The 26,702-nt window shown below is 60.9% G+C and overlaps 1 protein-coding gene across 4 annotated transcripts; it reads left to right on the top strand.

Annotated features, from left to right (window-relative positions):
* Nucleotides 1–1,443: 1,443 nt before the first annotated feature.
* SCARF2 (scavenger receptor class F member 2) lies at nucleotides 1,444–23,040 on the top strand. Of its 4 annotated transcripts, XM_082774442.1 has the most exons (12): nucleotides 1,685–1,756; nucleotides 7,442–7,500; nucleotides 8,388–8,430; nucleotides 9,122–9,223; nucleotides 9,559–10,078; nucleotides 10,192–10,410; nucleotides 10,787–10,915; nucleotides 13,013–13,116; nucleotides 13,187–13,304; nucleotides 14,817–14,938; nucleotides 18,760–18,912; nucleotides 19,428–23,040. In XM_082774442.1, exons 5-12 carry the CDS (start codon nucleotides 9,597–9,599, stop codon nucleotides 20,636–20,638), a joined length of 2,538 nt encoding a protein of 845 aa, XP_082630568.1. In that variant the 5' UTR covers nucleotides 1,685–1,756; nucleotides 7,442–7,500; nucleotides 8,388–8,430; nucleotides 9,122–9,223; nucleotides 9,559–9,596; the 3' UTR covers nucleotides 20,639–23,040. The 4 variants fall into 4 exon arrangements, with proteins under 4 accessions (XP_082630566.1, XP_082630565.1, XP_082630567.1 ...); XM_082774440.1 differs by lacking the exon at nucleotides 8,388–8,430 and having other exon boundaries at nucleotides 1,444–1,756; nucleotides 10,787–10,882; XM_082774439.1 differs by lacking the exon at nucleotides 8,388–8,430 and having other exon boundaries at nucleotides 1,444–1,756.
* Nucleotides 23,041–26,702: the final 3,662 nt, after the last annotated feature.

Genomic DNA, 26,702 nt, shown 5'->3' with positions numbered 1-26,702 from the left:
GTCTCAGCACTCCTGCCTGGTCAAGGGGACCAAGTGCCAGGCGGTGCTGGGTGCCACCAGACAGACCCTGCCCGCAGGATGGGGCAGCTGGGGCAGCTGGACGTGGTGGCAGAGTCGCCCAGGCAAGAGATACTGGAGCCCAGCAACACAGCGTGGGAACGGGAATGGGGGCACATGAAAGAGGAGAGGATGGCAAAGAGGGGAGAGGGAGGGATGTGCGATGATCACCAGCCTGTTTGAAAACTAATGTCTAGGAAGGAAAGTCGGTGGGACATACCAGGTAACCACCAGGGAGATGGGAGATAGTTTCTGGACAGATGGATGGAGAGAGCAGGAGGGAGCTGAGTGTTGCTCAAGAATTGTGCCCCCCACGTTTATTGGGATTTAACTGTCTAAGAGCATGGTTTCCACTGGTAAAACCACCAGGGATTTCCCTGTTGGGAACTTCTGTCTGTGTGGACTTGAACAGGACAGAAACCTTCCATGCACATCAGTCCCATGAACCACAGACATCAGAGGAGGTTGGTGGCGAGAAACTCTTCATCCACCCTTTGTTTGGTGACTCCCTAATCCTCACCTGAAGGATGCTGCCCAACCCATGCCTCATCTACAGGGGATCCATTCCCTGCGTGGGGAAACACTGTAGGTGCATAGTCCTTACACCCAGCTCTGCAGATGTACACAGTCCATACACCATTACACAGCCCCTCGGACACAACCAGCACTCAGCAGGAGACTGATGCAGTGATTAAACCGAAGAAATTGATTTGACTCCCTGGGAAGCTGAGCTCGCAGAGAGCAACAGCACTGCTGGATCATCAAGTGATGCCGTGCAACAAGCGTGCTGCTACAACCTGTGTTTGTGCTGCCTTGTGGCAGGTGGCCGGGGTGTTCCCCCATCCATGCCAGGGGTGTAAATGCTACAAGTGCCTGCGTGTCCCCCGGGTTCCTGGTTTTATTCTTGCAGCGGGTTAACGAGTGGCCACCTAGGCCCTGCAGACACCGCTTGGCTCCCGCGGGGCAGCCAACAAGCTGCCTTGGGGGGCACTGAGCACGGGGGGCTGCCGAACCCCGGGGACAACCACCGACGGCCGGAGACACGGGACCTTGGGGCTGTGCCGGCCCCGAGGCGAGCCAGAGCCGGCCAAAGCTGGACCCCCGGGCCGAGCAGGGAGAGGGGCAGAGAACTCCGCAGCCTCTCCCCATCGGAGACCCCCGCTGCCGGCTCGGCGGAGCTCGCAGCCCGCACCTCCGGCGCCGTCGGGGCGCGGGGCCGGCCCCGGGGCGGTTCTGCCCCGCGGCGGGCGCTGAGAAGGCGGCGGCGGCGGCGGCCCCCGGAGCCTGGCCCGCCGTCAGGGGAACCAATGCGGAATTTCCTGGCTGGCGGCGGGGCCCCTCCTGCCGCCGCCGAGAGGGGCGCGGGGGAGGCGGCGGCGCGGAGCTCGCAGTGAAGCTTCCGCCTGCCCGAGCTGCGGCCAGGGCAGGGCAAGGCAGGGCAGGGCAGGGCAGGGCAGGGCAGGGCGGCACCGGGCACAAGCGTAGCCGGGACATCTCTCCCCACTCCCCCCCGGGCCGAGCCGGGCCGGGCTGGGTCGGGTTCCGCAGCACCGACGGCCATGGAGGCCCGTGGGTTGCGGCCGCTGCGCCGCGCCCGAGATGGAGCTGGAGCTGCGCTGCTGCTGCTGCTGCTGGTGCTGAGCTGCGGAGCCGCGCAGGAGCTGAGCCCCCGAGGCAGGAACGTCTGCAGGGCCGGCGGGTAGGAGCGGCGGGCGGCGGGGCAGGTGGGGAGGGGGCAGCGGGAGCCCCCCCCGAGGGGTAGTGCCGGGCCGCGGGGCGCTGCGGGGCGCTGCGAGGGGACCGCTCCTCTCCGCCGGGCGAGCCCCGGTCCCCGGAGCCTTCCCAAGCTTCCGCCGGGAGGTGGAGGGGAAGGGGCGACGAGCACGGTCCGAGCGCGGGGGGGACGGTTCTGGGTGTCCCGGGGTCGGTCCTGCCGTGGGGAGCCGGTGCTGAGTGTTGCAGGGGGTGGAGAGCACCGCAGGGTGTCCCCACCCCGGGCCTGGTGCTGCTGGCAGGATGCGGGATGCTGCGGGCGTCCCGGTGGAGCTGCCCCTTGGTGCTCGGGGTGGGTGCGTTGGCAGCTCCGGGACACTCAGGTTTGGCTTTGGAAAGTGGGCTCTGGCACCGCCTGGCTCTCCCCGGAGGTTTCATCCTGCTTGCTCGGCCACAGGCAGAGTCCTGGGGCTGGCACTGCCTCTTCCCTGCTCCCACTGTGCTCCGCATACCGTGGACACCACGGGTCGCTCTACAGAGCATCACCTGGGGCCGAGCTTTGCAATGCTCGGGCTTGGTGCTGACCCTAGTAGCAAAGGGGGAAGAGTGCCCAAAGCTGCTCCATCCTGCGAGAGGAGCAGGATCCCCAGGCCCTGCCCTTTATGGGGGGCCCCGGCAATAAATGCACCTTTACATCTCGCTTGTGAGGTCAGGCGAGTCCACAAGGAAAACATGTGCTGCGAGCTAGAAGGGCCCGCATAATGGCTCCATTCAGCAGGGCCGCAGGGCGCTGGTGCCCCCTCCTCAGATTACAGGCCGAGTTTCCTAAGGAGGCTTTTTCACAAGCCAGCGCGGCCGCAGCTCCCAGCCCCGTGCTGTTATTCAGCAGGGGGATTCGATGGGTCTCTCAGCGGGCCTTCCTCAGATGCCCGTGACCCCTGAGGCCGGTACCCTACAAAACTTGCCCCCAGCAGAGGGGCGGCGAGCAGTGATCCCTCAGTTCCCAGCATCCTGGGGCTGGTGCTCATGTGTGCACAAGCTGTGTGCATCCTCTTCCCCCAGTGCTGTGCAGGACACAGAGCCAGGGCAGCCTGCAGCACACGATGTCCCCATCCCAACGCAGCTTGGTGGCCCTGGAGACCTGAGGCAGGTGATGCAGGTCCTACCGCATACACAGAGCTGGGAGCAGCGGTTCCAGGCGACGCTTGGAGAGGTGCCCGAGTCAGCCTGCACACCGAGCCACCGGGTTTTGGTGTCCAATTTTCCCCCCTCCCCCAGCTCAGCTTTCCTAGGCATTTGAATTCATTCAAGCTGCTGCTTTGACTCCTTGCCACGCGTTTCTCTGGGTGGTTGTGCGAGTGCCGGGCTCTGCCGAGTGTGTCCAGGCACCCCTCGGCGCTGGGGGTTCTACTTCAGCATCCCACTGCAAGCTCCGGAGACCTGGCTAGTGGGTAGCGACTCAAAGAGTCACTGAGGGCAGGAGAAAAGTGTTTTGGAGCGACTTGGTTTTGTGTACCAAATGTGACTGCTCCTCTTAAATTTGAAGCCCTTTTGTAAGCTGTTAACTTTCAACGTGACTCTCCCTGTAGCTTGAGATGCAGGGGTGCAGGGCTGTTGAGAGCAAGCCCTGTATACATGGAAATTCCTTTACCTTGTCCTCCTCTCTCCAAAACTCTCCTTTGATTTTTATTTTTTTTTTTCATTTCATTCTCTATGCAAAGGGTTTCCTTTCACACAGGCTCCCACAACTGCGCCGAGGCATTACCTGTCTGTGCCTGCACCTCAAGGCTGGTGGTTTCTGGCAGGAGTCAGGTCGGGGAGCTGCAGGGATGTCCCAGTCCACCGTGGATGAGCCTGTCTAGGGCCTGGCAATGCTGCACAGGGTGGCACCGAGTGGTGGGTAACAGAAAAAGGGGGCTCAGTGTCAGGGTGATGTGTTCCTCCCCAGTTTGGGCAGCGTTGTGCAAGCACTGGTTTGGCTGGGGGAGGTGGCAGTGGTGCTCTGGGCTTTGGGATTTGCAGCTCCTGATCCCTGCTGATGCTCAGCATGATGCGGGATGCTCAGTGGGATGCAGCTGTGTCCCAGAGAGCAGGGGCAGCCCTGGCTCTGCCTCCATCTGCGCTCCTTTTCCTCTGCGTCAGTGAAATCCCCGTGAGCCAGCCACATCTCACAGGCAACGTCTTCTTCCTTTTCCCAGCATTTACAGCACTTTGAGGAAAGGAAAAATATAATGAAGCCCAGAGCACTTGCTTGCTCAGGGCATGCCTGTGCTGGTACGTCAGTTTGGGTCAGGAGCAAGTTTTTAAATAAATGTCTCAGTTGTCCTGCTTTGAGCAGTTGTGGGGCACAGGGACTGAACCCCCTTCAGAGGAGACAAAGCCATGAGGCACATTTCGGAAACACATCCCGATAACCTATGGGTTCAGGTCATCTGCCACCAGCACGGTGCTGGATCCAGTCTGAGGGCTGCACTGGGAACACCAGATACCCAGTGCCACGTCCCGTCTACCTCTCCTCACCCCGTTGAAACCGTAGGGCTGTGGGTGTGCTGCAGGGTAGCCACGCTTGGAACCAGAGGGACCTTTTTGCCCTTCCTCAAGGGAAGAAATAAAACAGAGAGAGAAAGGCTGAAACCGGGCAGCGGAGCCACGGTGCTCAGCAGGAGGAGTCCCGGCTGCTTCACACAGAAGCAGGAATGCCCTGGGAGAGGCAGCAGGTCCAAGGGCATCCTTGGGGCCAAGCACTGGTCCCAGCACCGTCCTGGCACTCCATGACCCATCCATGCTGTGCCGTGCAGGCGAGGGATGCTGAGCGTGTGGGGAGGGAACTGGAGCTGTGAAACACGAGCGTATTTATTTGCTGTCGGAGCAGCTGATAAATGAGGGGAGGCTCAGCACGGAGGTGTTGGATACCACGGCCAGGCACAGCGAAGGAGAGATTAGCTATCTGTTAAAGGACAGGCTGTAATCCTGGGGGTGGGGTGCGGGATGGGTTGCGGCTGGCGGGGTCGGGGTCCTGCTCGTGGCAGAGGGAGGCGTCTTCCCTGCTGCTGCCTGGCTTCGGTGTCAGTTCAGGGCGCTGGGGGCTGCCTGGCCAGGGCCTCCCCAGGTGTTTTGGTGCATCCAAGGATGCAACTGGGTTGCCGGAGGTGCCCAAGTGGCTGCGGGTTCTTGGAGGGCTCCCTGTGGCAGGAGGGGGGAAGCGAGGAGCTTTGGGGTGCGCACGGGGAGGAAGGGGAGGGCAGTGGGGATTTCCCTAGTGGGGAGTTTCCCCTTGTGGACTTGAAACTGTTTTCACTAGAAAAAACACCAGATACTGGATTTCTAAAGGCAGCGAAGTGTAGGGCAGGACAATCCCTGGTCAGACCCGCTCCTGTCTATCACAGCACGATGAATTTCAGCCTGTTGTGCTGGAGCAGAGCCCAGTAGCTCGCTCAGGGCCGTCTTGTAGGGAAGAATCTCGCCTCGGGCCCACCCGGTCCCTGGGGAGTTGCTTTGGGTAATGCCCCCACCACCTCTCCTTGCATGCTCAGCCCCACGCTGCTGCTCCCGCCGGGGGCAGAGACCCTGCTCGAGCCCCGAGGTCCCCGCGGAGAGCGACGAGCCCGCTGCAATCGCAGCGCCGTGTAATCTCTTTGACGGACTAAATAGATGGAGCTATTTTGGTCTCCAGCTGCAAGGCATTTTTTCCAGGCCCTGAATCATTTTTGTGGTTCCTTTCTGCCTCCTGTCCAATTTTTCAACATCCTCTGCACAAGGCGGACGCGGTGCTCCTGCGTCCGCGTGCGGTGCTGCCCGCGCAGGGCTTGTCGTTGCCTGGCTCGGGGGGCTGAGCTCAGCCTCTGCCTTGCATGGGTTTTGCTGGGGGCTGCCCTCAGCCCCACCAGCCTGGGACAACTCATTCTGGCAGCCAGACGCGGTCCTGTGACTACGCTGGGTTTAGAGCGAATACTTCCTTGCTGTCTCCTCCTCCTCTTCTGCATTTGTTACATATAAAGGGAAAAAAAAAAAAAAAAAGAAAAAAAAAAGGAAAGAAAAAAAAAAAAAAACACATTCCAGGCTCTGTCGTTCATTGCTGGACCAACCCGAGCAAAAGTTTCCCTCGACTGCAGCGTGCTTTTGGCCTGCTCCTAAACCTCCAGGGTCGCTTCCACCTCCAGCAGGGACTGGGTGGCTCACGCTGAGCGCTGGCCGAGGTGCATGGGGCTTCCACCAGGATCGCCCATGTTCCCAGTAACCCCAGTATGGTGGCCCCTTGCTGGTTCTGGGGACAGGGAGCACCTTTTCCACGTGTCTTCCCTATACCTGAGTTGCATCAATGTGTACTGCCCACCACAGGAGGCTTGGAAATAGCAGCCCTGGCTAGACTCAAGCCTCCACCTCGGATGGCATCCCTTGCAGACATCTCTGCACCTCCAAGAGCGCTCTGAGCCCCTGTCCCTGCATTGCATTGGGTCAGGCCTCTACCAAAAACATTTTAGCTGATGCAGCTGCTGCGTTGTGCTCTGAGACCTGGGGACACCAGGGGTCTGACATGAGGGCCGTGCACTTGGATACCCAAGGCTCGGGAACCTGTCCCAGCCTCCGTGGAGCAGCTGGCGGTACTGATGGGCTCCTACGTGGGGCTGAGCAAGCAACATTTAATGATGCTCAGAAAGCTGGCACAGCTGGAGCCCCAGGCTTGCAAGTGCTGCAGGTATCCCCAGCCGTGCCCTGCTGTAATATGTCACTGCTGGTGTGAAAACCTCAGGAAATGGGAGAAGTCGTTGCGTGCGCAAAGCTGCGCCAGGCCAGGATGTCCCCCAGGAGCTGTCTGTGCTCCAATCACTGGGGTCCACAGCCATCTTGTGCCTTGGCCACCTTTGGGATGCCAGATGCCATCCCCAGGCTGCCAAGACACCGAGGCCACTGAGCAGTGAACCCATCTCTAGGTACTCGTGGTCGCCCCTTGCTTTGCCTGGGCTTTTCTTCCTCCTAAATATTATTTTCCAGTGTCTCGGTGAAGGCATATGTTCAGCTTACTCTGTCCTTTAAATCTTGGCTGGCAGTAACGTGATCTGATGTTTTCTGTGTGCAGGGCACGTGGGGCTGCCTGGGGAGCAGCGAGGGTCTGACCCAGCCTGTGCTGGGCCCCCCGTGCCACACGTCCCTGGGGAGCCCGGTGCAGAGGGCAGCAGGATGCACGCAGGCAGAGCTGCTCTGAGGATCTGCCTCCTATGCTAATCCTAAAACAAGCCGGGTTGTAAGAAACTCTCCCAGAGCAAGGAGGTTTGCAGGAGCTCCTCGCTTTCCAGCAATGAAACCTGCTGCCGGGGCTGGGTGGGGAGAGAAGCAGCACCAGAATGGGGGCTGTGGGACCAGGCAGAGCATCCTTCACATCCAAGCACCTCTGGAAGCTTGGCTAGACCCATGGGGCAGAGCTGGTGTTTCTGCCCAGGACCTTTTTCCCAGGTTTGGGGGAGATCTTTTTGTTTGTTTTTAGCTGGCAACATTTGAAGGTGAAGTTTTTGTGCCCCTTGCCAAGCATCTGCACAGCAGAGGATGAGATGGTGGCTCTCCATGCCTGAGAAGGATGTGGTGGTGTCACCTACAGGCTGGTGCTCTCATCAGGTTTCCAGGAGGGACAGAGGCTGTCCGGGGGATCCTAATCACTTGTGTTTGTTTCCTGCAGCTCCTCGGTGCTCGTGTGCTGTTCGGGATGGAGGCAACAAGGAAGCGAGTGTTTGATAGGTAAGCCCCAGCATTTTGGCTTGTTAGATGCTGCTGGTCTGCCTGACCTTTGCATCAGGCCCCCAGACTTTTGAGTCCTCCTGGCCATGCCTGGGGGCTCTGGAGCTGTGCAGCGCTCGGAGCCTGCCCCCAGCTCATCTTGTGCCAGCAGGCAGCGAGTGCCCGGCTCCGGGCTGCCCTTGTCCCCATGGTGCTATCCCCTGGGTGCCGTCCCCCAGCAGGGTCTGCAGGAGTGTTGTCCCCAAGCTGGGGTGCAGCTCTGGGATGCAAGGGTCCACAAAGTGTCCCCAAGGGCTGAGCTGACCATGGAGGGACACGGGACAAGCGAGGCTCCCTCAGGTGCTGGAGCCAGGGCTGCTGGCAGAGGAAGAGGATGAGGTGCAGAGAGTCCCTGCCAGCACTGGTGCCACCGAGCCCACCAGCTGGCAGCCAGGACCATGCCTGGCATCACAGCTCCCACCGTGGGCTGCGGTGAGCCTGCTGTGGGCGCAGGGCTGCTGCAAGCCGTCAGCCTTCTGCAACATCGCCACACAGGAGGTTTGGGGGATGCCGTGTTCTTCCCCACGGTTTTGGCTGGCCGCAGCACTCCCCCTTTTGCCCTGGTGCTGCAGTCAGAGCCGTGCATGCTGGCCCGGGGAGCCAGTGGTTTGCAGACCACGTAACCGACTAACTCACCCTGCACGCGCCCCGTAACCGCTCGCTGCATGCGGCCGGTGCCTGCACTTGGCGGATGGGACACAGGGAGAAGGAGATGGGGTCTCCCCGGATGGCAGCGGGAGGACGGTCCCGCAGCAAACTGTCCCCCGTCTCCTCTTCCCCCTTTTCCCCACGACCTGTTCTAACCGTTAGACTCACTTCTCCTAACCTGTTTAATCTGTCTATTTTAGGGTTTTCTATAGTATCCATCACCGTAGGTCTAAGAACTGCCAGGTAAGGCGGATTGTGCGGGTTCTCTGCTCTCCCTCTCCACTGGCTGAGGAAGCTCTGTCAGGGCGATGGGGGTCTCTGCCCATGCCTGCTGGCACGGGGAGACCGCAGCGCATCCTGCCCCTGCCCCCAGCACCCACTCCCCTTGACAGGAGAGGGACTTCTGCAGGTTTTGGGGGGCTGCGGACCTGCCCTGCTGGGGAGCAAGGCACAGGGGTGGCAGTGTCCCCGCTGCAGTCTGCGGGGAGGACGGGGAGGGGGTGTCCTCTGCCGGTGGCTGCCTGCAACCCCCCTACCCCACGTCCCGCATCCCACCTGCAGCAGGCTCTGCTGGGGATGTGGAGCCGGGTGCGGGATGCTGGAGCTGGGCAGCAGCAAGAACGGGGCTGAGCTGGGTGGCAGGAAGCCGGTGGCAGGGATGGAGCTTGAGGACGGTGGCAGGGGGCTGGTGGCATCTTTCTGGTGGTGGCCCCAACCAGCCTGCCCAGCCAGGGCCCTGCTAGGACACTTGGTGCAGTGTCACAGCTCTGCAGCCCTCGGAGTGCCACCACCATGCTGTGCTCCCTGTCCCCTGCTCCACAGGGTAGGGGACAGGGACAGCAGGGGCAAGCCTTGGTGTCACTTGGTGCCTGAGGCCAGCAGGGGCTGTCGCTGTGCCCGTGCCATGCCCTCACGCTTGCTGTTATCGGTCCAGCCGTCTGCGAAGGAAACTTCACCTGCAAGGAGAATGAGGTGTGCGTGAGACCCGGCGAGTGCCGCTGCCGCCATGGCTACTTCGGGGCCAACTGTGACACCAGTGAGTATCAGCGGCACCGGTGGTGTCACCTGGGGTGGCCCTGGGGACAAAAGAGCTGGATCGTCCTAGGGTGATTGCGGAGCAGAACACGGCACGGGCTGCCAGTGCTCCCGCTGTGCCCTTGCTGGTCCCCCCCTGGCTGTGTGCCCAGGGCAGCGTCCCTTTGGGTGGGTGACACCCAAAATGCACTGGGAGGTGAGGGGATGGTGGCCAGGAGACACTGTTCAGGATGGGGTTTTCTGCTGGTGCCCCGTGGCCGGGTTTGTCCCGCGGCTGCGCGGGGCTGTGCGCTGCCGCCGAGGCTGACGACTCTGCTGTCTGTGCGCTGCTCGCAGAGTGTCCCCGGCAATTTTGGGGCCCTGACTGCAAGGAGATGTGCAGCTGCCACCCCAACGGGCAGTGCGAGGACGTGACGGGCCAGTGCACCTGCAACCCCAACCGCTGGGGCCCCAAGTGTGAGAACGTCTGCCTCTGCAAGCACGGCAAGTGCGACCAGAAGACGGGCAAGTGCACCTGCGAGCCGAACTGGTGGGGCCCCCAGTGCTCCAGCTCCTGCTACTGCAGCCACAACTCCCAGTGCGACCAGCAGACTGGGAACTGCCTGTGCCAACCGGGCTGGTGGGGCCGCGGCTGCAACAACCAGTGCTCCTGCAACAACTCGCCCTGCGAGCAGTTCACGGGGCGCTGCCAGTGCCGTGAGCGGACGTTCGGGCCCCGCTGCGACCGCTACTGCCAGTGCTACAAGGGGAAATGCAACCAGGTGGATGGAACCTGCACGTGCGAGCCGGGGTACCGGGGCAAATACTGCCGTGAGCCCTGCCCCGCTGGTTTCTACGGCCAAGGCTGCCGGCGGCGGTGAGTTTTGGGACCCCGCTGGTCCGGGGAGGGGTGGAAAGGGGGTTTTGGGGGGTCCCGGGGTGCCCTGGGGATGCTGCATGCCGTGATGGAGTCTCCCTTGGCCGTTGCAGCTGTGGGCAGTGCAAGAGCCTGCAGCCCTGCACCGTGGCGGATGGGCGCTGCCTGACCTGCGAGGCAGGGTGGAACGGCACCAAGTGCGACCAGCCCTGCTCAGCTGGCTTCTACGGGGAGGGCTGCGAGAAGGTCTGTCCCCCCTGCAAGGATGGCCACACCTGCAACCACATCAATGGCAAGTGCTCGCACTGCAACCCCGGCTGGATCGGTGACCGGTGAGTGCCAGGCGGTGGAGTCGGTCCTCACCGAGTGCTGGCATTGTGCTGGAGCAGCACAAGCATCCCCGCTGCTCTCTGAGTGGGGATATGGGGTGGGCAGGCAGGTCTGTGCAGCCAGAAGAGGGTGGCAAGGGTGGGAGCCTGCTGGCACGGCTGTGGGACCACAGGAAGCCTGTGGTGACCCCACCTAAAAGTGGGAGCTCACAGGGCTTGGCTCTGAAGCTTTCATGGAGTCTCTTTGCCTGGGGTCGGGTCTAGGGCTGAAGTCTCACCTCCTTGCAAGGAGCAGGCAGGGTGGCATGGGGGACATGGGGGGAGGCTGCAGGAAACCTCCCTCCCCGGTGCTCCAGCTGCCTGCCCTCGCCACCCGTAGGTGCGAAACCAAGTGCCGCAATGGGACGTACGGGGAGAACTGCGCCTTCGTCTGCAGCGACTGCGTCAACGGCGAGTGCCACTTCGAGACGGGCAGGTGCCTGTGCCGCGCCGGATCCCATGGCACGTAGTAAGTGAGCTGCAGCCCACGCCTTGGTGCAGCAAGCACGGAGCGTGTTCTTGCTGAGCTGTGGTATCGGCACGGGAAAGCTGCAGTTTGGGAAGCAAAACAAGGTGCTGGCGGGGCTGCTGCTGTCCCTGGTTGTGATGAGATAAAAGCAGCTGTTGGGCAGTGACACCGACACCTCGTTCAAGCACCTCGGAGTGCTGCAGAGCCCTCCCGAGAGCCCTGCTCGGATGCGTACCTCTCCCTGAGCAGCTGGGTGGGTTTCTTGGCCAAAGGGTTTTGCTTTAAGAAGTAGCCATTTGGCAAAAACAAACGACTTTGATAAAACTTTTTTTTTTCTTTTTAAGTTCAGGGTGGGATTTCTAACTAAAAAGAGAGAAAAAAAACCTTTTCTGTCATCTCAGACTACCAAATACCCTCATGGGTTGTGGCCGGTGCTCATGCTCCGAGCAGCAGCTTGCACCGGGGGCTTTCTCACCCCCCCCAGAAGGAGCCCGAAGCCCTCCAGCCCCTTCCCCTTTTCTCTCACTGCGGGTCCTGTCCCAGTGAGTGCTCAACCCTTCGCTTTCTTCCAATGTGGAACAGAAATGCTGCCTGAAAAGGCAAGGAGTGTGTCCTCACCATGAAGGGAGGGTGCTAAAGGACAGGCTGCTGAGACACCTGTGGTGTGCACAAAGTCTACCTGCTCTGCATCATTCCTGGAGGTGTCTGGACCCTCTTGGAAAAAAAAAAAAATAGCCTCCTGTGCTTTCCCAAAATCTTTTAGCCTGGGGCAGAAATGTGGATCCAGCTGGGCTGCCCTGGAAATATCCCTGCACCCATCGCCGTGTCCTGCCCCGTGGCTGCTGCGGTGGAACAGCTGCTGGGAGCATCTGCGGGGGCTCAGCACCCATTCCAAACGCTGCAGGCACGAGGCTCGGCTGGGGCAGCGCTTTGAAAGTTGGAGTAGCATGAAATGGGCTGAGCTGCGGGACGTGTGAGCGGGCTGGAGCGTGGCTTCTGCCACCTGGGAACAGCTGGCGATGGGGTCAGTGCCCAGCGGTGCCAGCAGCCTGCCCGAAATCACCCTGGTGCCACAGTGCGGCGCCTGTCCCACCAGCCGTGGGGTCATCTCGGTGCCTTGCAGCCACATGGCTGGGCTGGGCTGATTATTTTTTTTTTAATTTATTTTATTCTGAACGTGCTTTGTTCAAAAAGGATGCCTAGAGTGAAGTATGATAGGAGGGGAGAGAAGGAAAAAAATAAAATGAGATATAAAACACCTTGTACTGTCATTGTCCCCAGAGCTTTGGGGACAGGATGCAGGGCAGGACGGGTCCCATGGGTCCCACCCTGCCAGAGAGCTATGTGGCACCCTGAGCCCTGGCTCCGTCAGTGTGTGCCCAGCTTGTATTTTCTGTGCTCAAGCCCCGGTGTCTGTGAGAAGGTGCCTACACCTGTGTGTGCTCCTCACCTTGGTGAGAGCCCCCGGGGAGGCTGCTTTGCGCAAGGAGGTTTGATGCTGACCCAGGAGGGTTCACCCTGGTGAGGCAGAAGCTGTGGCTCTTTGCTTAGACCGATCAGTTGTTTTCCTTTCTGTAAATAAAGCGAGCTGGGAGCTTTCCAAGCTCGTGGGCTGCGGGGGAAGGGCTCCGCGCTGCACATGCTCTGGGGCAGCACGGGGCGGCCCGCAGGGTGCCACGGCCACGTCACCGCAGAGCTGAGCTGGAAAAACCTGGCACGGGATGCTCGGGGCTGCCTCAGGGCTGCTGGGCTGGTGTCGGATGTGACCGAGGGGTTAGGGACACTTCTATAACCGCTGTGCCATGAGCCTCGTTGCAAAGCCTTGCAAAGCACGCAGGGATGGGGAGGACTCTTTGGCCACGTGGAGAGCAGAGGCAGCGAGAGCAAACCCGGGGACACGCCAAGGTGGCTGTGATGCACCGGGGTCCTGCCGCAGTGGGGATCGCAGGGTCCCCAGGGGGATTCCGTGTTGGAGCAGCCCGGAGCGGTGCCCCCCGCTTTTCCCAGAACCTGAGGGTTTAGGATAGAGAGAGGAAGGGAGCATCCCCGGGATGCTGCACCTGCAGCGCGCTCACTCACTCCGTGCCCTCTCCCCAGCTGTAACCTCACCTGCCCGCTCGGCCACTACGGAGCCAACTGTGCCGAAGCCTGCAGCTGCCACGACGGCACGTGTGACCCTCTGACGGGCGCCTGCCACATGGGTGAGTGTCACTGGGTGCGGGTGGCAGGGCCCCCGGGCAGCTCCCGGCTGAGCCTGCTCCTGTCTTGCAGAGGCCAACCAGCGGATGGGGGTGATCGGGGCAGGGGCCCTCCTGGCGCTGCTGCTCATCCTCCTGCTCTCGCTGCTCTGCTGCTGCTGTGTCTGCCGCAAGAAGGACGAAGCCCGCGGGTGAGTGTTGGGATGCGGGCAGCACGGGGGCCCGGTGCTGTTCCTTGGGGTCTTCACGGTGACCCCCAAGTGGGTGCGGAGGTGCAGGACCCTGGTAGCAGCTCCTGAGGTGCCCACTGCATTCCACGGAGCGTTTCTTCAATCCCTTTGGTGTGCCAGCATTGGCTGTTTTGTTTTGTTTTGTTTTGTTTTGTTTTGTTTTGTTTTGTAAGTGGATGCTGGCAGGCAAAGGGAAAAATGGGAAGGAAAACCCAGGCTGGTTTCCCGTCCTCGTGAGGATAGGGAGAAGAAGGCATGGGGTGGGGGCAGGAGGACCCCCTTCCCTGCGCTCCTGGGGTGGCCCCTGGCTTTGTGTCCCACTCACTGGCCATCACTTCGCTGAGATCTCCCTGAGTCTCTGTGGGTTAGAGCCACCCTGCAAAGGGAAACCCAGAATCCCAGACATCAACCTCCCGGGTGGTCCACGGGGTGAAGCCAGCCCCCCAGTCCCTGCTACGGGGGCAGGGATGGGAACAGGGAAGGGTCCCTTTTGGGGAGAAGGTTTGCACCGCTGGGCGAGGGAGGAAGGGGCTCGGGGAGCTCCTCCAGCAGCAAGAAAGCCTCCCCTGGTGCTGCCAGCCACTGCACGGGATTTTTCCGGAAAGCCTCAGCTTGCAGCTGTGCCAGCTCAGCTCCAGCCTGGCACATCTGGTTTGGAGAGCCTGCGGGCTGCGTGTCATTACGCCGCAGATAAAAGGAGCCACTTCACAACTGCAGCAAGCAATACTTGGAGAAGTATTGCATGGGAAGTGGCTACAAATAGTTTTCTCTCCCTGTGCGGGGTGCTGGATCCCGTTCGGTGACTGCCGTGTCCTGTCCCCGAGCAGCCCATAGTGGCGGTGCCGCAGAGGACAGCGGTGGCCGGGTCCCGCAGCAGGGAGACTGCACAGGTTGAGTGGCATTGACACGCTGAGCCTCTTGCTCCTGTGGCTGCAGATAATTGCATGGAAGCTCATCCCCGAGAGGCTTCAAAACCAGAGAGCAAATAAAGAGAAGCCACGTGTTTGCTTGGGGTTGGGATTTTTTTTTTTAATTTTTTTTTTATTATTATTTTTTTTAATATTTTTTTTTAAGCATTAATCATCTAATTCTGAGCCTTGTCTGGGAGCTTGCGGGTGTTTCAGGCAGGGTCTGGCCGTGCCACAAGGCTGCACCAGGCATGGGTGAGGCAGTGCCTGTGGCTGGCAGCAGTGCCAATGCATGCCCAACCCCTGCCCCCTCTCCAAGCTGCCTCAGGCTTCAGCCACTTTGAGCAAAATCTCTCCAAAGCAAAACCAACAGGGACTGCGCTCCTGCGCTCCCCTGCTGCATCTCTCCCTCTCAGTCCTGTCTCTTCCCCAAAACCCCTTTGCATTTCCAGCATCCCTGAGCTCCTGATTCAACGAGTGGCTCTGTGATTGATGCCCCCCTGCCCTGTGCAGCCAGCACCTGGTGCCTCACTGTCCCTGACGGGGCTGTTGCATTGTCTTGCAGAGCAAACCAGGATCCGGCAGCAGCCAAGAAGCCGCCGAGACGCTTGTGTGGGCGCTTCAGCCGGATCAGCATGAAGCTCCCGCGCATCCCCCTGCGCCGCCAGAAGTTGCCCAAGGTTGTAGGTAGGGAGCTGAGGGGCAGCAGGGACACCGGGATCCCCAGGAGGGCTGCAGGGCTTGGGGTGAAGCTGCCTGTCCCTGGCTGTGCTGAGGGTCCCTGCCACGCTGCAGGGCACTGGGTACCCCGAGGTTTGGTCCTTCCCTCTCAGCCTTTGGCTGCTGGATCCCAAGGTGGGATCTGGGTGTCTTTGCTTGCCAACGGATGGTGCCTGGAGCTCTGCTGAGCTGTTTTGTGCATTTTTAGTTTCCCACGTGGAGGAATGATCCCTGTTGCAGTAAAAAAAAAACTGTCTGCATTTTCAATCCTAACCCACCCCAGTTTTGCAAGGGGCTGAAGCACCCCACGGTGGAGCAGCTGCCCCCCTCAGGCACAGGGGGCTGGCAGGGAGATGCCCTCCATCCTGGAGAAGTCTCCCCCCCTTCTCTGCAAGCTGAGCCAAAGCTGCTGCAGGTCTGCAGCGTGGCTGGATTCCTTCCCTCCTTGGGATGCAGCAGAGCCCTGCCCCGGAGCGGAGCGTGCTGAGGCCGGGGAAACATCCCTGCTGCAACCAAAACAGGGGCTGTGTTTGTGGAAGGGGCCAGGCAGGGCTCGGAGGAGGACAGAGGGGTCTGTGTGCGCGGGGCTCAATGGGGCTGTGTGCGCGTTTCCTGCAGCCGCCCCGTGGCACCTGGCTCCCACCCAGCTGCCCTGTGTAAACAGGGAGCCCGGCGGCCCCCATCCCTCATAGTTCAGCCTCAGCCTCCCTGACGAAGAAGTCTGCACTGGGAGATGCTCGTGAGGCTCGCTGATCCCATGAGGTGTCAATGCTGACAGCTCCCAGTCCCTCCAGTGCTCAGCCCTGGGTGTCTCTAGACCCCGCTCAGCACAAGGAGCCCTGGGTGAGGGAGCTGGTGGCATCTGCATGTGGTGACACAGAGCATGGGACTGGCCTCGGGGATGCCACAGCTTGGTGGCACGTGTCCCCATGTCTCTGTGTCCTCAGCATCCATCCCAGTGGGAAGCACAAGGCGGGGGGGTCCGTGAGGTGCTGTGGTGCACCCCCTCCCTAGTGTCAGAGCAGCCGTGGAGGCACACAGGACCCTAGGAAAAGCCACGGTGAAATAAGCACTGTCTGAAGCCGAGGACACCAGGTCACTGCTCACGTCCTTGCAGAGCTGTCGCTGCCACACGTTCGCTAGCACCCGGTGCCAGGTTTTCCCTCCGGGCTGATCGCTGCTTGTGAGCACGAGCACACGCCGAGAGGAGCCACCTCGGCAGGGACAGCATTTTTCCAAGTCCCACTGAGGCTCGTCGGGTGCCTGTGTCTGTCGGTGATTCCTCGGGCAGTAAAAAGCCCAGGCAGAGAAAGCCTGCTCAGCAGGCATCACTCTTACTGACCCCAAATCCCAGAGCCTGCTCTGTGTCATGCAACACAGGGCTTTTGCCTTTGCCTGTGTAGCTGCTAAGCTGCTCCTCGGCCTCACCCACAGCTTCAGCTCTGCAGCAGCTCCCTGGCTGGTCTAAGCAGGCTTTGTGAGCTACAGCCTTGTCCTCAACTGCGTTAAAACCTGCTTGGGGCTTCTGGCTGTTCAGCAAGGCAATCCCAGGAGCACGTTTCTGCCTGCCCACTCTCCCCCAGGGTCGTGGTTGTGTCCCGAGGCTGTCCCAAGCCCCACTCTGCACCCTTCTGCCCTAAATGCCAGCAGGAGGCTCGGGTGCCAGCCCTTGCACGCATCGGTGCAAGGACCTGGGGTGCCAGCAGTACCCGCACCGCATCTCGAGGCTCCAGGGAGCCCTCACGTGGGGCCTCTCGCGGCTTTGTCTCCATCCTGAGATCTAACAGCACGGCCCCGAGTGCATTTAGGGCTGATACGACTTCTCGTTCACGTGCAGCCGCTTGTGAGGCACAGAAGGCAGCGGGTGCAGGTGACGTGGGGCAGGACTCGTGCCGCAGGTGGCATCAACGCTCCGGTCCTGCTGCCAGGCTCATGGAGGTGTCGGCGAGCAAACGGGCTCCTTCTTGGCCTGCAAGAAGCGAACGGATTTCTGCAGCTCCTGTCAGCCCCTGATTTATCAGCCAAGTTTCCCCGAGCCAGATGCCAGAGCAGAGCAGGAAACGCTGTCCCCAGGGGCATCGCACAGCACAGCAGCCGCCTGCGCTCCCGGCTGGTACCAGCACCACTGCACCCTGCTCTGCATCCCTGGGCTGCACCCGGGGCAGCGTGGCATTCCTGCCGAGGGGAAATGAGCCTTGGCCAGACCCGACCCTGCTCCAAAGGCGTGCTCTGGTGGTGTTTTTCACGCTGATGGGCTTTCACAGAGGCCAGGCGGGAGCCCCCAGCTGAGCTCTCAATTGCTGCTGGTGCTCAGGGAGAGCCTCCTTTTCCTTTGGCCGTATCCTCTGCCTCATCCAAGTCCTGGAGATGCCTCGTGGCCATGAGTCCCAGCGACTTGTCACGCCTTCTCTCAGGAAGCATTGTGCTTCATCTGTTTCCAACGGTCTGCTTTTAATTTTCCCTTTTTGGTTTTTATTACAAGGAAAGTCATGTCGGAGCTGCCGCTTCCCCCTCTCTCAGCCATTTGCTCTTTAAATACCACTGCTGCTTTTGCTCTGGCACAACTGCTCTGAAGTTTCTCTCTGCTGCTGCTTCCTCCTCCATCCCCTTATGCAGCCGGGGCTCGGTGCCCTGTCCAGCCACGCTGGCACTGAGCGGGTGTTGGCGAGTGGCTCAGCCCCTACTGCATCCACACTTCAGGTCAGTCCCCTTCCAGTTTTATTCCCCCTTATGCTCACAGTCACCTCTGCTACCCCCTTGCTTACTTGCACAGTGGAGGAGGACAAGAAGGATGGCTCCCCGGGACGCACGTGGGGAGCGTGGCCCGTTCACATCATGGCTCACCCCCCGTGTTTGTCTGTCCTGCACTTACCCGTCTGCTATTTTGCTGCATCTTTGTTCTTCTCCGAGAGCCCAAGCCGTGCACGGTTGAGCATACACCACTCCTGTAAATTTAATGGGCCATCCCTCCGTGCAGTAGGTCTCACCTCTCCACAGCCAGACTTCCTAAGACACATTAAACATTGAGGGGGGGGCATCCCGACAGCGCTCACGGCGCTCCAAGACTTCATTCTAAAGCACTGAACGTCGCAAGGATCAAACAGTCCAGCCGGTCCATGGCAGGAGAGCAGCACTGAAAGCGTCTGGCACTGCTCAGCTTTCGGGAGAGTCACCCCAGCACTGCCTGTGGCATCTCTGAGGCTTCCCCTGCTGCATGAAGCTGCAGCTCCAGGGGTGTCACGGTGACCAGGGGTGATGCCGAAGCGTCTGGGTCAGGGCGCAGGGCGTGCAGGGAGGCACCGTGGGGCTTGCTGTTTGCTTTGGCAGGGCAAAAAAAATCTCACCCCTGGCCACCCTCAAGGATTTATATTGACCTTTTTTTTTTTTTTTTTTTTTTGGTGAAAATACTTAAATGCGATCGATGAGAAATAACAGCTGCTTCCCAGACTCGAAAACTCACATTCACAGAAATGGGAAATCCCGCAGTTAACCCTGGCAGCTCGCTTCTGTCCCCAGGAAGAGGACAGTGCCCCTGAGCATTGTATAGCGAGGCTGCCCATGGTCACTTGTCCCTGAGCACGGAGGATATTTGTCACTGCCCTTGCAGGGAGCCTGGTCGCAGAGTGTGGGCACTCTGCTGGAACCCCCTGAAGGCGAGGCCATCCCTGTGCCTGGGAAGCCATCCCCATCATCCTGCCGGGACCCCAATTCCCATGGTCAAATCGGGGGTGGAGTGGAGCCGGGGTGTGTTAGGGCAGGCACTGACAGCCGCTTCCCTGCCCTTGCAGTGGCTCACCACGACCTGGAGAACACCCTGAACTGCAGCTTCATCGAGCCACCCTCGGTGGTGGAGCAGCCCTCCCCGTCCTGGTCCTCCCGCGGCTCCTTCTCCTCATTCGACACTACAGACGAGGGGCCGGTGTACTGCGTCCCCCATGAAGGTGAGCAGAGGGGCACGGCACTTCCGTGGGTGCTTTGGGGCCAGCTCCAACCCCACCTCCTGCTCCGTGGGGAGATGAGGGAGGGGAGGTGGCACCGTGCCTGGAGAGGGCCATGCGCCCGGCTCCTCCTGCTCTGGCCCCAAAAAGGGGTAGGCTGGGGACCCTGAGCAAGGCTGACCATGGAGACAGGAGGACGTGGCCTGGGGGATACCCATTTTGTCCCTGTCCCACCAGCACATGCTTTTTTTTTTTTTATCCCAAGGTGGGGTGAGGCACTGGCACAGGGTGCCCAGAGATGTGGCTGCACCATCACTGCGAGTGTTCAAAGCCCAGCTAGGCTTTGAGCACCTAGTGGAAGGTGTCCCTGCCCATGGCAGGGGATTGAACTGATCAGACCTTTAAGGGTCCCTTCCAACCCGAACCATTCTGTGCTGCTATTGCTGCTGTGCTCAGCCCTTCCTGTCCCCTCCTCAGGCGCATCCTCGCGTGACGCTTTCTGTGCTCTCCTCCCGCAGAGAGCGTGGGTGACAGCAGGGACAGGGGGACATCCTCCAGCCCTGGAGAGAAGCTGGTGGCCCCAGGCGGCGGGGAAGAGGCGGGCGAGTACACCTTCCTGAAGGAGACTGGCTCCGTCAAAGCCTTCCAGGCCGACAGCAGCGAAATGCCCTTGCTCAAGTCCTCGGACAGCGAGCGCTCATCCTGCGGGTCGGGCTCAGCCAGTGCTGCCCTCTACGCCAGGGTTGCCCGCCTCTCCAAGCAGTCCAAGGAGGAGGAAGAAATGGCAGCGGAGCCCAGGGGGGGCCCCGGGAAGCCACCGTCCCCGGAGAGAACCAAGCCCCGTCCCCCCGACCCGTCCACCAAGCCCAAGGTGTCCTGGATCCACGGCCGGTACAACTCCAACCAGTCCAACTCGCTGCCGGCACCCGGCCGGTCCCCAGAGCAAGCGGCCACGCTGCCCAGCAGCCCCGAGCACAGCCAGGGCTTGGCCAAGAGGAAGAGGAGCCCCAGCGAGACGTCAGCCTGCGCGCACAGCAAAGCGGAGGAGAAGGGCAGCACGCGCAGCAAGGAGAGAACGCAGAAGCACCCCAAGGAGCCCGGGGTCCCCGAAGGCAAAGCCGGCCTCACCGTGGAGCCCCAGTCCCCCTCCAAGCCCAAGCAGAGGAGCAAGGCCAACGCGGAGCAGATGGAGAACATCAACGGGGCGGTGCAGAACGCCTTCAAAAAGATGGGCGGCTTCCACCCAGAGCGGCGCAGCGGGGAGGCTCCCCGCAGCCCTGGGGCCGGCAAGCCGCGCTCTGAGACCCTCCATCCCCACCTGGCCTCCGAGGCAGCCACGCTGCTGGCCGCCCAGCTGAAGGAAAAGACTCAGAGCCTCAACAAGGGGGAGGGCAGCGCCCGGCCCAACGGGGTGGGTGCCCAGCGGGAGAAGCCCACCCCGCCGCAGAAAGCCAAGCGCTCGGCAGCTGCTGGCAGCCAGAAGGCCAGCAAGCCCCTGCTGCCCACCTCGCCCAACCTGCAGAAACTGATCCCCACTGCGGCCGAGCCAGCGGCCGGGGAGCCCAGGCGGGCAGAGAAGCAAAACCCCGTTAGCAGCCAGGACCCGGCTCCCCAGAGCGAGCAAGCAGCCAAGAAGACGCCCATTAAAAAGCCTCCCAGGAAGAAGAGCCGAGAAGCCACCCTGGAGCCGCCCAAAGCAGCCGCGGTGCCCGCTCAGACGGTGCAGTAACGGGGAGCCTGGCACCCCGGCCCCATGCCAGCCTGCCCCACACCGGGCGTGCTTGGGCAGGAGGAAGGACGTCTGCAGGCACCTGGGGGCCTGGACTGGAGAGGGGGCACCGCAAGAGCCGCCCAGCCTCCTCTTTTCCCCATCTCATCCCTCACCCTCCTTTTCCCTTACTCCCATCTCCTCCCCTGCCCCGGTACCCACCCTGTGCCCTGCTCCCCACTCCCCAGGCAGGGGCAGGAGCTGGGGGCTCCCCCCCACCCCCTTTTTGTTAGCAGTATTATCGATCGCATAAGCAGCGCTTGTTGTACTAGACGTGCCCATGGTATATTCTGCAGTAACGGAGCCACTTGCTTCCCACGGCCCCGCTCGTGTCCCTGCCGTGGCGGGGGCGAGGGGATGAGCAGGGCCGGGGCCGTGCCCCCCACATCCTCGCCCCGTGCCCAGGCTGCTCGCACATCCCCGCGCTGCCGCTTCAGCTTCTCCGCTCCTGGAGGCGCAGCCCCCGGTGCCGCTGCCCCCCTCCCCGGTGCCGCCGTCCCTCCTCCACGCTGCTCCTGGCGCGGGGTCGAGCTGGTTTCGACCGATGTCCCCCCCGGCCCTGGGGCTGCCTCTGCCAGGAGCAGCCAGCAGGTAAGCACTATTTATGGCCAGAGCCAGACGCCGCGCTCAGGGAGGCCGTCACGGCTCACGGGGGCCCAGCCAGCAGAGCCGAGCGGATGAGTTTGGTACGACAGAGCCTGGCATCTCTGCAGAGCGCTTTTCTAATAAAGTGTATTTCTACCACGCCTGGGTGCCGTCTCTCCGTGCCCCAGGCTGCCCATGGGCCGGGCATTGCCTGGCCTCGCTCGGGTGCTCAGGACCCCATGGTCCTAAGCAGGGCACGGTGGGGAGAGGGGAGGACCTGGTCCTAGCACGGGGCTCTCTTTGCAAAGGAGCCCCCAGTGCCCGGTGCCTCTGCAGCTCTTTGCTGCAGCCGCTGTTGCAGGCTAACCCTTTGCTGTGGGTGTGAGCTTATATCCCACAGCAGAGACCAGTTTTGGGGGCAGAATCATTGGTACCCTGCAGGTGCCATCCACCTTGTAGTCAGACTTTATCTGGCGAAGGCAGGGTTGGATCCCAGGGCTCAGGAGAGCTCTGGCCACTGCACGCTGCCTGTGCTCTGTGTTGCTGTCTGGCTCCTTTGGGGCAGTAGCTCCTCACCATCCAGCAGCTTCCAGCCTCAACAGGAGCCTCCCCTGCCCATCAGGCTGCAGCCTCGCTCCACATCCAGACCCCACTGAGGTGCAGCTTTGCGGGGAGGACACAGCAGCTTTTGCCCGTGCCTTTCCCGACCGCTTCGCCACCCTCAGGAGCCAAGAACAAGCTGTTCAGCCTAGCATCTGCAGCCCCCAGGTTCTTCGTAGGATCCCTCAAGCTCAGATGGGTCAGGCTCACCTTCAGTCTGCACCCCAGGCCCTGGAGGTCATCAGCAGTGCGATGGATGTGGCACCGCCACACCTCAGCATCACCAAGGGCTGATTTTTCTGCAGAATGTGACTCTGAGTCCCTTTTCCAAGCATCTGCTGGGGCCTGCAGACTCTCCTCCCGCTCCTGCTCCTGGGTTATCGCTAACAGACAGCTCCACGTGATACACAGTGCTGTGTGGAGCTTGTTTTATGGTTTTCAGACTCTGTTGATTTGTGGACCCCTAAACAATTTCCCCTGCAGCTGTGATCCCCACTAAAAAGTTCATCCTTAGCATAAATAAACTTGTTTATTTAACCTCATCCCACCACTCTCTTAGACATACATAAGACTTTGACCTCAAGGAAAGGAACAGCTGAATTCCATCACAAGAGGAAGCTGGAACATGGGACAATAACATGGAATAATGGAATAAAAAAGTAACCGAGCCTTCCGCTCTCCCAAGACCAAGCATCTCCTGCAGCCACCTTCCCTGACAGACCAGCCAGAGGTTTGGGGTGTCAGTGTCACATCTGGGGCAAACACGGATGAAGAGAGGCTGTGGATATAGCCAGGAGGAGCTCCTGGGATGGTGCAGAAGCTGCCCAGCAGCCACCAGCCACCGCCTCCAGCAGAAGTGATGAGCGTGGTGCTGAGCCCAGGGTGGTGGGACACTCCTGTACCATATGGCACGCAGGAGCCCGGTGCCCCACGGCTGTGCTAGAGCAGAGGCAGGGGCAGCAAAAACCCACCAGCAGCACCAGGCAATGTGGTCAAAGCATGGGGCGACCCCCGGCCCTCCTCTCCTCCACCAGCGCTGTGAAATTGGTGTTCTTCCCACCTCATCCCACTTTCCAAAACTGAAAGAGGAGTCGTTGGGTTGGAAAACAGCGCATTTGTTTTGGCTTGGCCAGAGAGCAGCAATAAAAGCAAGCCCGTTGCCAGCAATTCATTTCCTATTTCAGGCCCTACCAAAAATAAACTCTTAAAAGAAATTCAAATGAGAATGAAATATGCATGAGACAGCGAGCTCCCGGGATTATATAGAAAGCTCTCTCCAAGCACTCGCCGGGAGGGGAGTGGTGGTGTTTGGTGCTGAGGAGGGATTGCAAGGGGCCTGGGACACCCCAGTGGCTCAACCAGCAGCAGGTCACAACCCGGGGGGGGAGGAGGTGTCCCAGGGTCCCCATCAGCCCCCATCAGGGTGCAGCTCAGGGACCCTGTGCCACCAGCCCTGGAGCTGCACAAAGCCCTGAGCCCTTAAAGCCTTCTCTCCGAGATGGCAGAACCTTTCCCCAGCTGTTTGCATCCAGCTCTGCCCTTTCTCCATGCACCAGATGCTTTCTGGTTCCTCTTTCCATGCTCCTCAGCCCTGCACAGCCAGAGGTTCACCAGAGCAGCAAGGCAGGAACACCAAAGCCAAATCCCGAAACCTGACCCAAAATGGGGAGGTCCAGCTGGTTCAGAAGCACCCCCTGTCCCCTTCCTGCTCACGCCATGGAGCAGGGGCAGTGTTCCCTTGCGGTCCAGGGCACCAGTTCGTCCCTGGCCATAACAAAATGCAAGCAGCAAGCAGACAACTTGCAGCAACTCCGGTGCTTCTGGGCCGATCCAAGAGCCTGAAGCTTTATGACAGCGCTGGAAAGCTCTGGTCGGCATAATTTAGGAAAATCCCTCTTTTGTCTCGTGGAAAGTGCGAGTGTGTTCACATCCAAGCACTGTGAGCGGGAGAGGCAGAACAAGTCGGCGGAAGGCAGGCAGAGGCATCTGCAGCGCCGCTACCTGATTTATCCCCGCGTCTGTGCTGGCCTGGCTGCAGCACGGCACGTTGCAGAGCACCCGTGCTTGTTTAGTCTGTATGGGAGCACAAATCACGGCACTATGTCATCGCTCTGCCAGGGTCTGGATTTCATTAGGAGCCACATGATCGGCTCAGGCTGCTGCTCGGGGATGGCCGCGCTCCCCCTGCACTGCGCAGGACGCGGAGGCGATGGCTGGGGCACGGCACGCAGCTTGCTCCTTGCCTTCAGGTGAGGGCCAGCAGTGGTGGGACAGGACTGTAACAGCAGGGAGAGCACAGAGAGCAGCCCGGCAGTCTCCACAACGGGGGGTGGTCTCCCTGGGACGTCTGGAGACCCTGATGATATCCTCAGGGCAAGGGAGAGTGCTTGCAAGTGTGCCCTGGGCCTGAGGACGGAAGGGGCTGGCTGCAGGGCTTGCAGCTTTCATAGCCCTTGCAGCCCACTGAATCCTTTGCATCCTTTGTGCCACTCACAGCCCTTGCACCCCCCGGAGCCCAGTGCATCCTTTGCACCCCATTGTAGCTCTTGCACCCTGCACGCCCCTTGCAGCCCCTGCACAACTCCCAGGCAGGCCTGCGTGCTTCTCCCTCTCACCCACCTCCTTCCCAGGTACCCTGCAGCGACCCCAGGGCACCCAAGGCAGCGAGGAGCCCAGAGCATCACTTGCAGACTACTTGGGATTGTAAGAACGAGTCACCCAGACCTGAGGGGAGTCAGGGACACCCGCTCGGGCTGCTGAGTCCCAACCAACATCAGCTTGTCCAGCTCTCCACCCGCTGTGGTACCTCCAGTCCCAGGCAGGGCAGGGCTGCAGCCCCCAGCTGCGTCAGCCTGGATGTTTCTCGTGGCACGAGCTGTTCAGCTCCAGGGGAGAAAGCTCTGGCATGAAGACCCCATGCTCCCCCCCCAAAAAAATAACACTCTCGGACCAGGCAGGTAGGATCCCCCTAAATCCAGATCTTATTTTAGCTACAGCTCAGGCTGAAATTCCCCGTTCGGATGTTCAGCTCCTGAGGCCATAGCAGGGGAACACACTCACTCCGCAGCACTTGTCAAGTTTGGATAAATCCAGAGAGCCTGAGGGGGTGGCTGTGAGGCTCCTGCGGTCCCCCCCTCACCCAGGGGATGAGTGCCAGGGAGGCTGAGGCCAGCTGAAAGGTTACAGTGGCAGCAGGAGGAAGGCAGGGAGCAGGGGCTGGGTGGCAAAGCCACCACCAAGAGCGACCACACGGAGCAGAGCAGGCGGGCAGCGAGCACAGGATGAGAACAGAGGGGTGGAGGGACAGAGGGACAAGAGGGGGATCTCAGCTGGGCACAAACCAAGCTCGTGGTGGCCAACACGTCCCTGGGCAGAGCTGGTGCCGAATCCCCAGTCTCTGTCATGACTAGCCAAACCCGTAGCCATGCCTTGGAGAGGAGGGCTGCGGGCAGGTTGCTCTCCGAAACGCAGCCCTTCTGAGCCCAGAGGATCTGCATCACTTCCCCTCCACCTCTACTGAGAAGTCTTTGGGCTTCTTGCTTACAGCAGTAAAGCAACATCTTGTGCAAATGCCGCAGTGCAGCTGCCTCTTTTGGCGCAGCGGGCTGCCCGGTGAAGCCCTGCAGCCGTTCTCAGCTCCAGCTTGGTGACTCAGAGCCACAGCGATGTGGCTGCTGCCCCGCGGGGACACCGGGCTCTGGCAGCCGTCCCCTGCGGATGGCTCTGCGCTCAGGTTTCTCTGGAGGATTGCTCCTAATTGCAATGTTCTCCAGTTGCTAAAATGAGCCATTGCACTTCATGCGCGTACACGTTTCGCTCCCTCTGCCTTGCCCGTTCAAATTGGGATCTCAGCAGTCCTGCACAGGCAAACCTGCCCTTCGGGGAAAGGTAATGACCAGACTCCCTGCCCTAAATATGCAGGGAGCACTGGACACCTGTGCAAATCAAGCCTGGGGACCTCGCTGCCCTGGGAGATGTGTCCTTGGGTGAGTGACCTGCTGGGAGCAAGGTGCTCTGGCAGTGCTGCACCCCATGGGAGCAGCCCTGGGGCAGTGGCAAGACAAGCAGTTCTGTCAGCACAGCATCCCTCAAGCCCTCTGGATGTCCCTGCAAGCCCCGTGACTCAATGCAAGGCTTTAGGATGCACAGCCACACATGGGAAGGTCCCACACTTCCTCATCCCATGCTGCACCCCCTGAGCCCCCTGACCCTTGCCCCAGCTGCTCGGGAAATCACTGCTGATGCCCCCCACCACCTGATTGAGTACTCCCACCCCAACGTGAGCCCACACCTCAGCTCAGGGCATGCTCCTTGCCCATGTGCAGTGCCCTCATCCCCATGCCCACGGTCTCACGCAGCCCCCCAGCAGGGCCCTGGCCCCCAGCTCCAGCTCCATCCCCCTGGCTGGCTTGCTGCAGCGCCTGCCCCGCATCGCTCCGGGTGCCTCCCAGCCCAGCACAAAGGCAGCGTTGGCCCCACGCACCCCGAGCCCGCTGCCTCGTGGCGTGCACACCGGCTCAAATATCCGCGCCGGTTCCCACAAGCAGCCCAGCCTTTCCAAGACAGCCTGAGAGCTGGGAGGAGACAGCGCCCCGAGCCTGCCAGACTAATGAGAAGCGCATGGGACCCACATCTGTTAGCAATTGAGCAGGGAGCAGCGTTGGGAACGGAGGAAGCACATATTTCCTGCAGCACAAAGGAAGGGAGAGGAATGTCCACAGCAGAGCAGAGCAACGTGGGGGCCCCAGGGTGCAGGGCCCTCCCACACACGGTGACTGCAGCCCCCTCCCTCCACCAGCTCAGCCAAGGCTCCTTCGATAGGGGTTGGGGCATAAAGGCA

This window comes from Aythya marila (genome assembly GCF_965140915.1).
Source record: "Aythya marila genome assembly, chromosome: 17".
Classification (NCBI taxonomy): Eukaryota; Metazoa; Chordata; class Aves; order Anseriformes; family Anatidae; genus Aythya; species Aythya marila.
The sequence above is the reverse complement of the archived record's forward strand: the minus strand, read 5'-3'. Positions and strand labels throughout refer to the sequence as shown.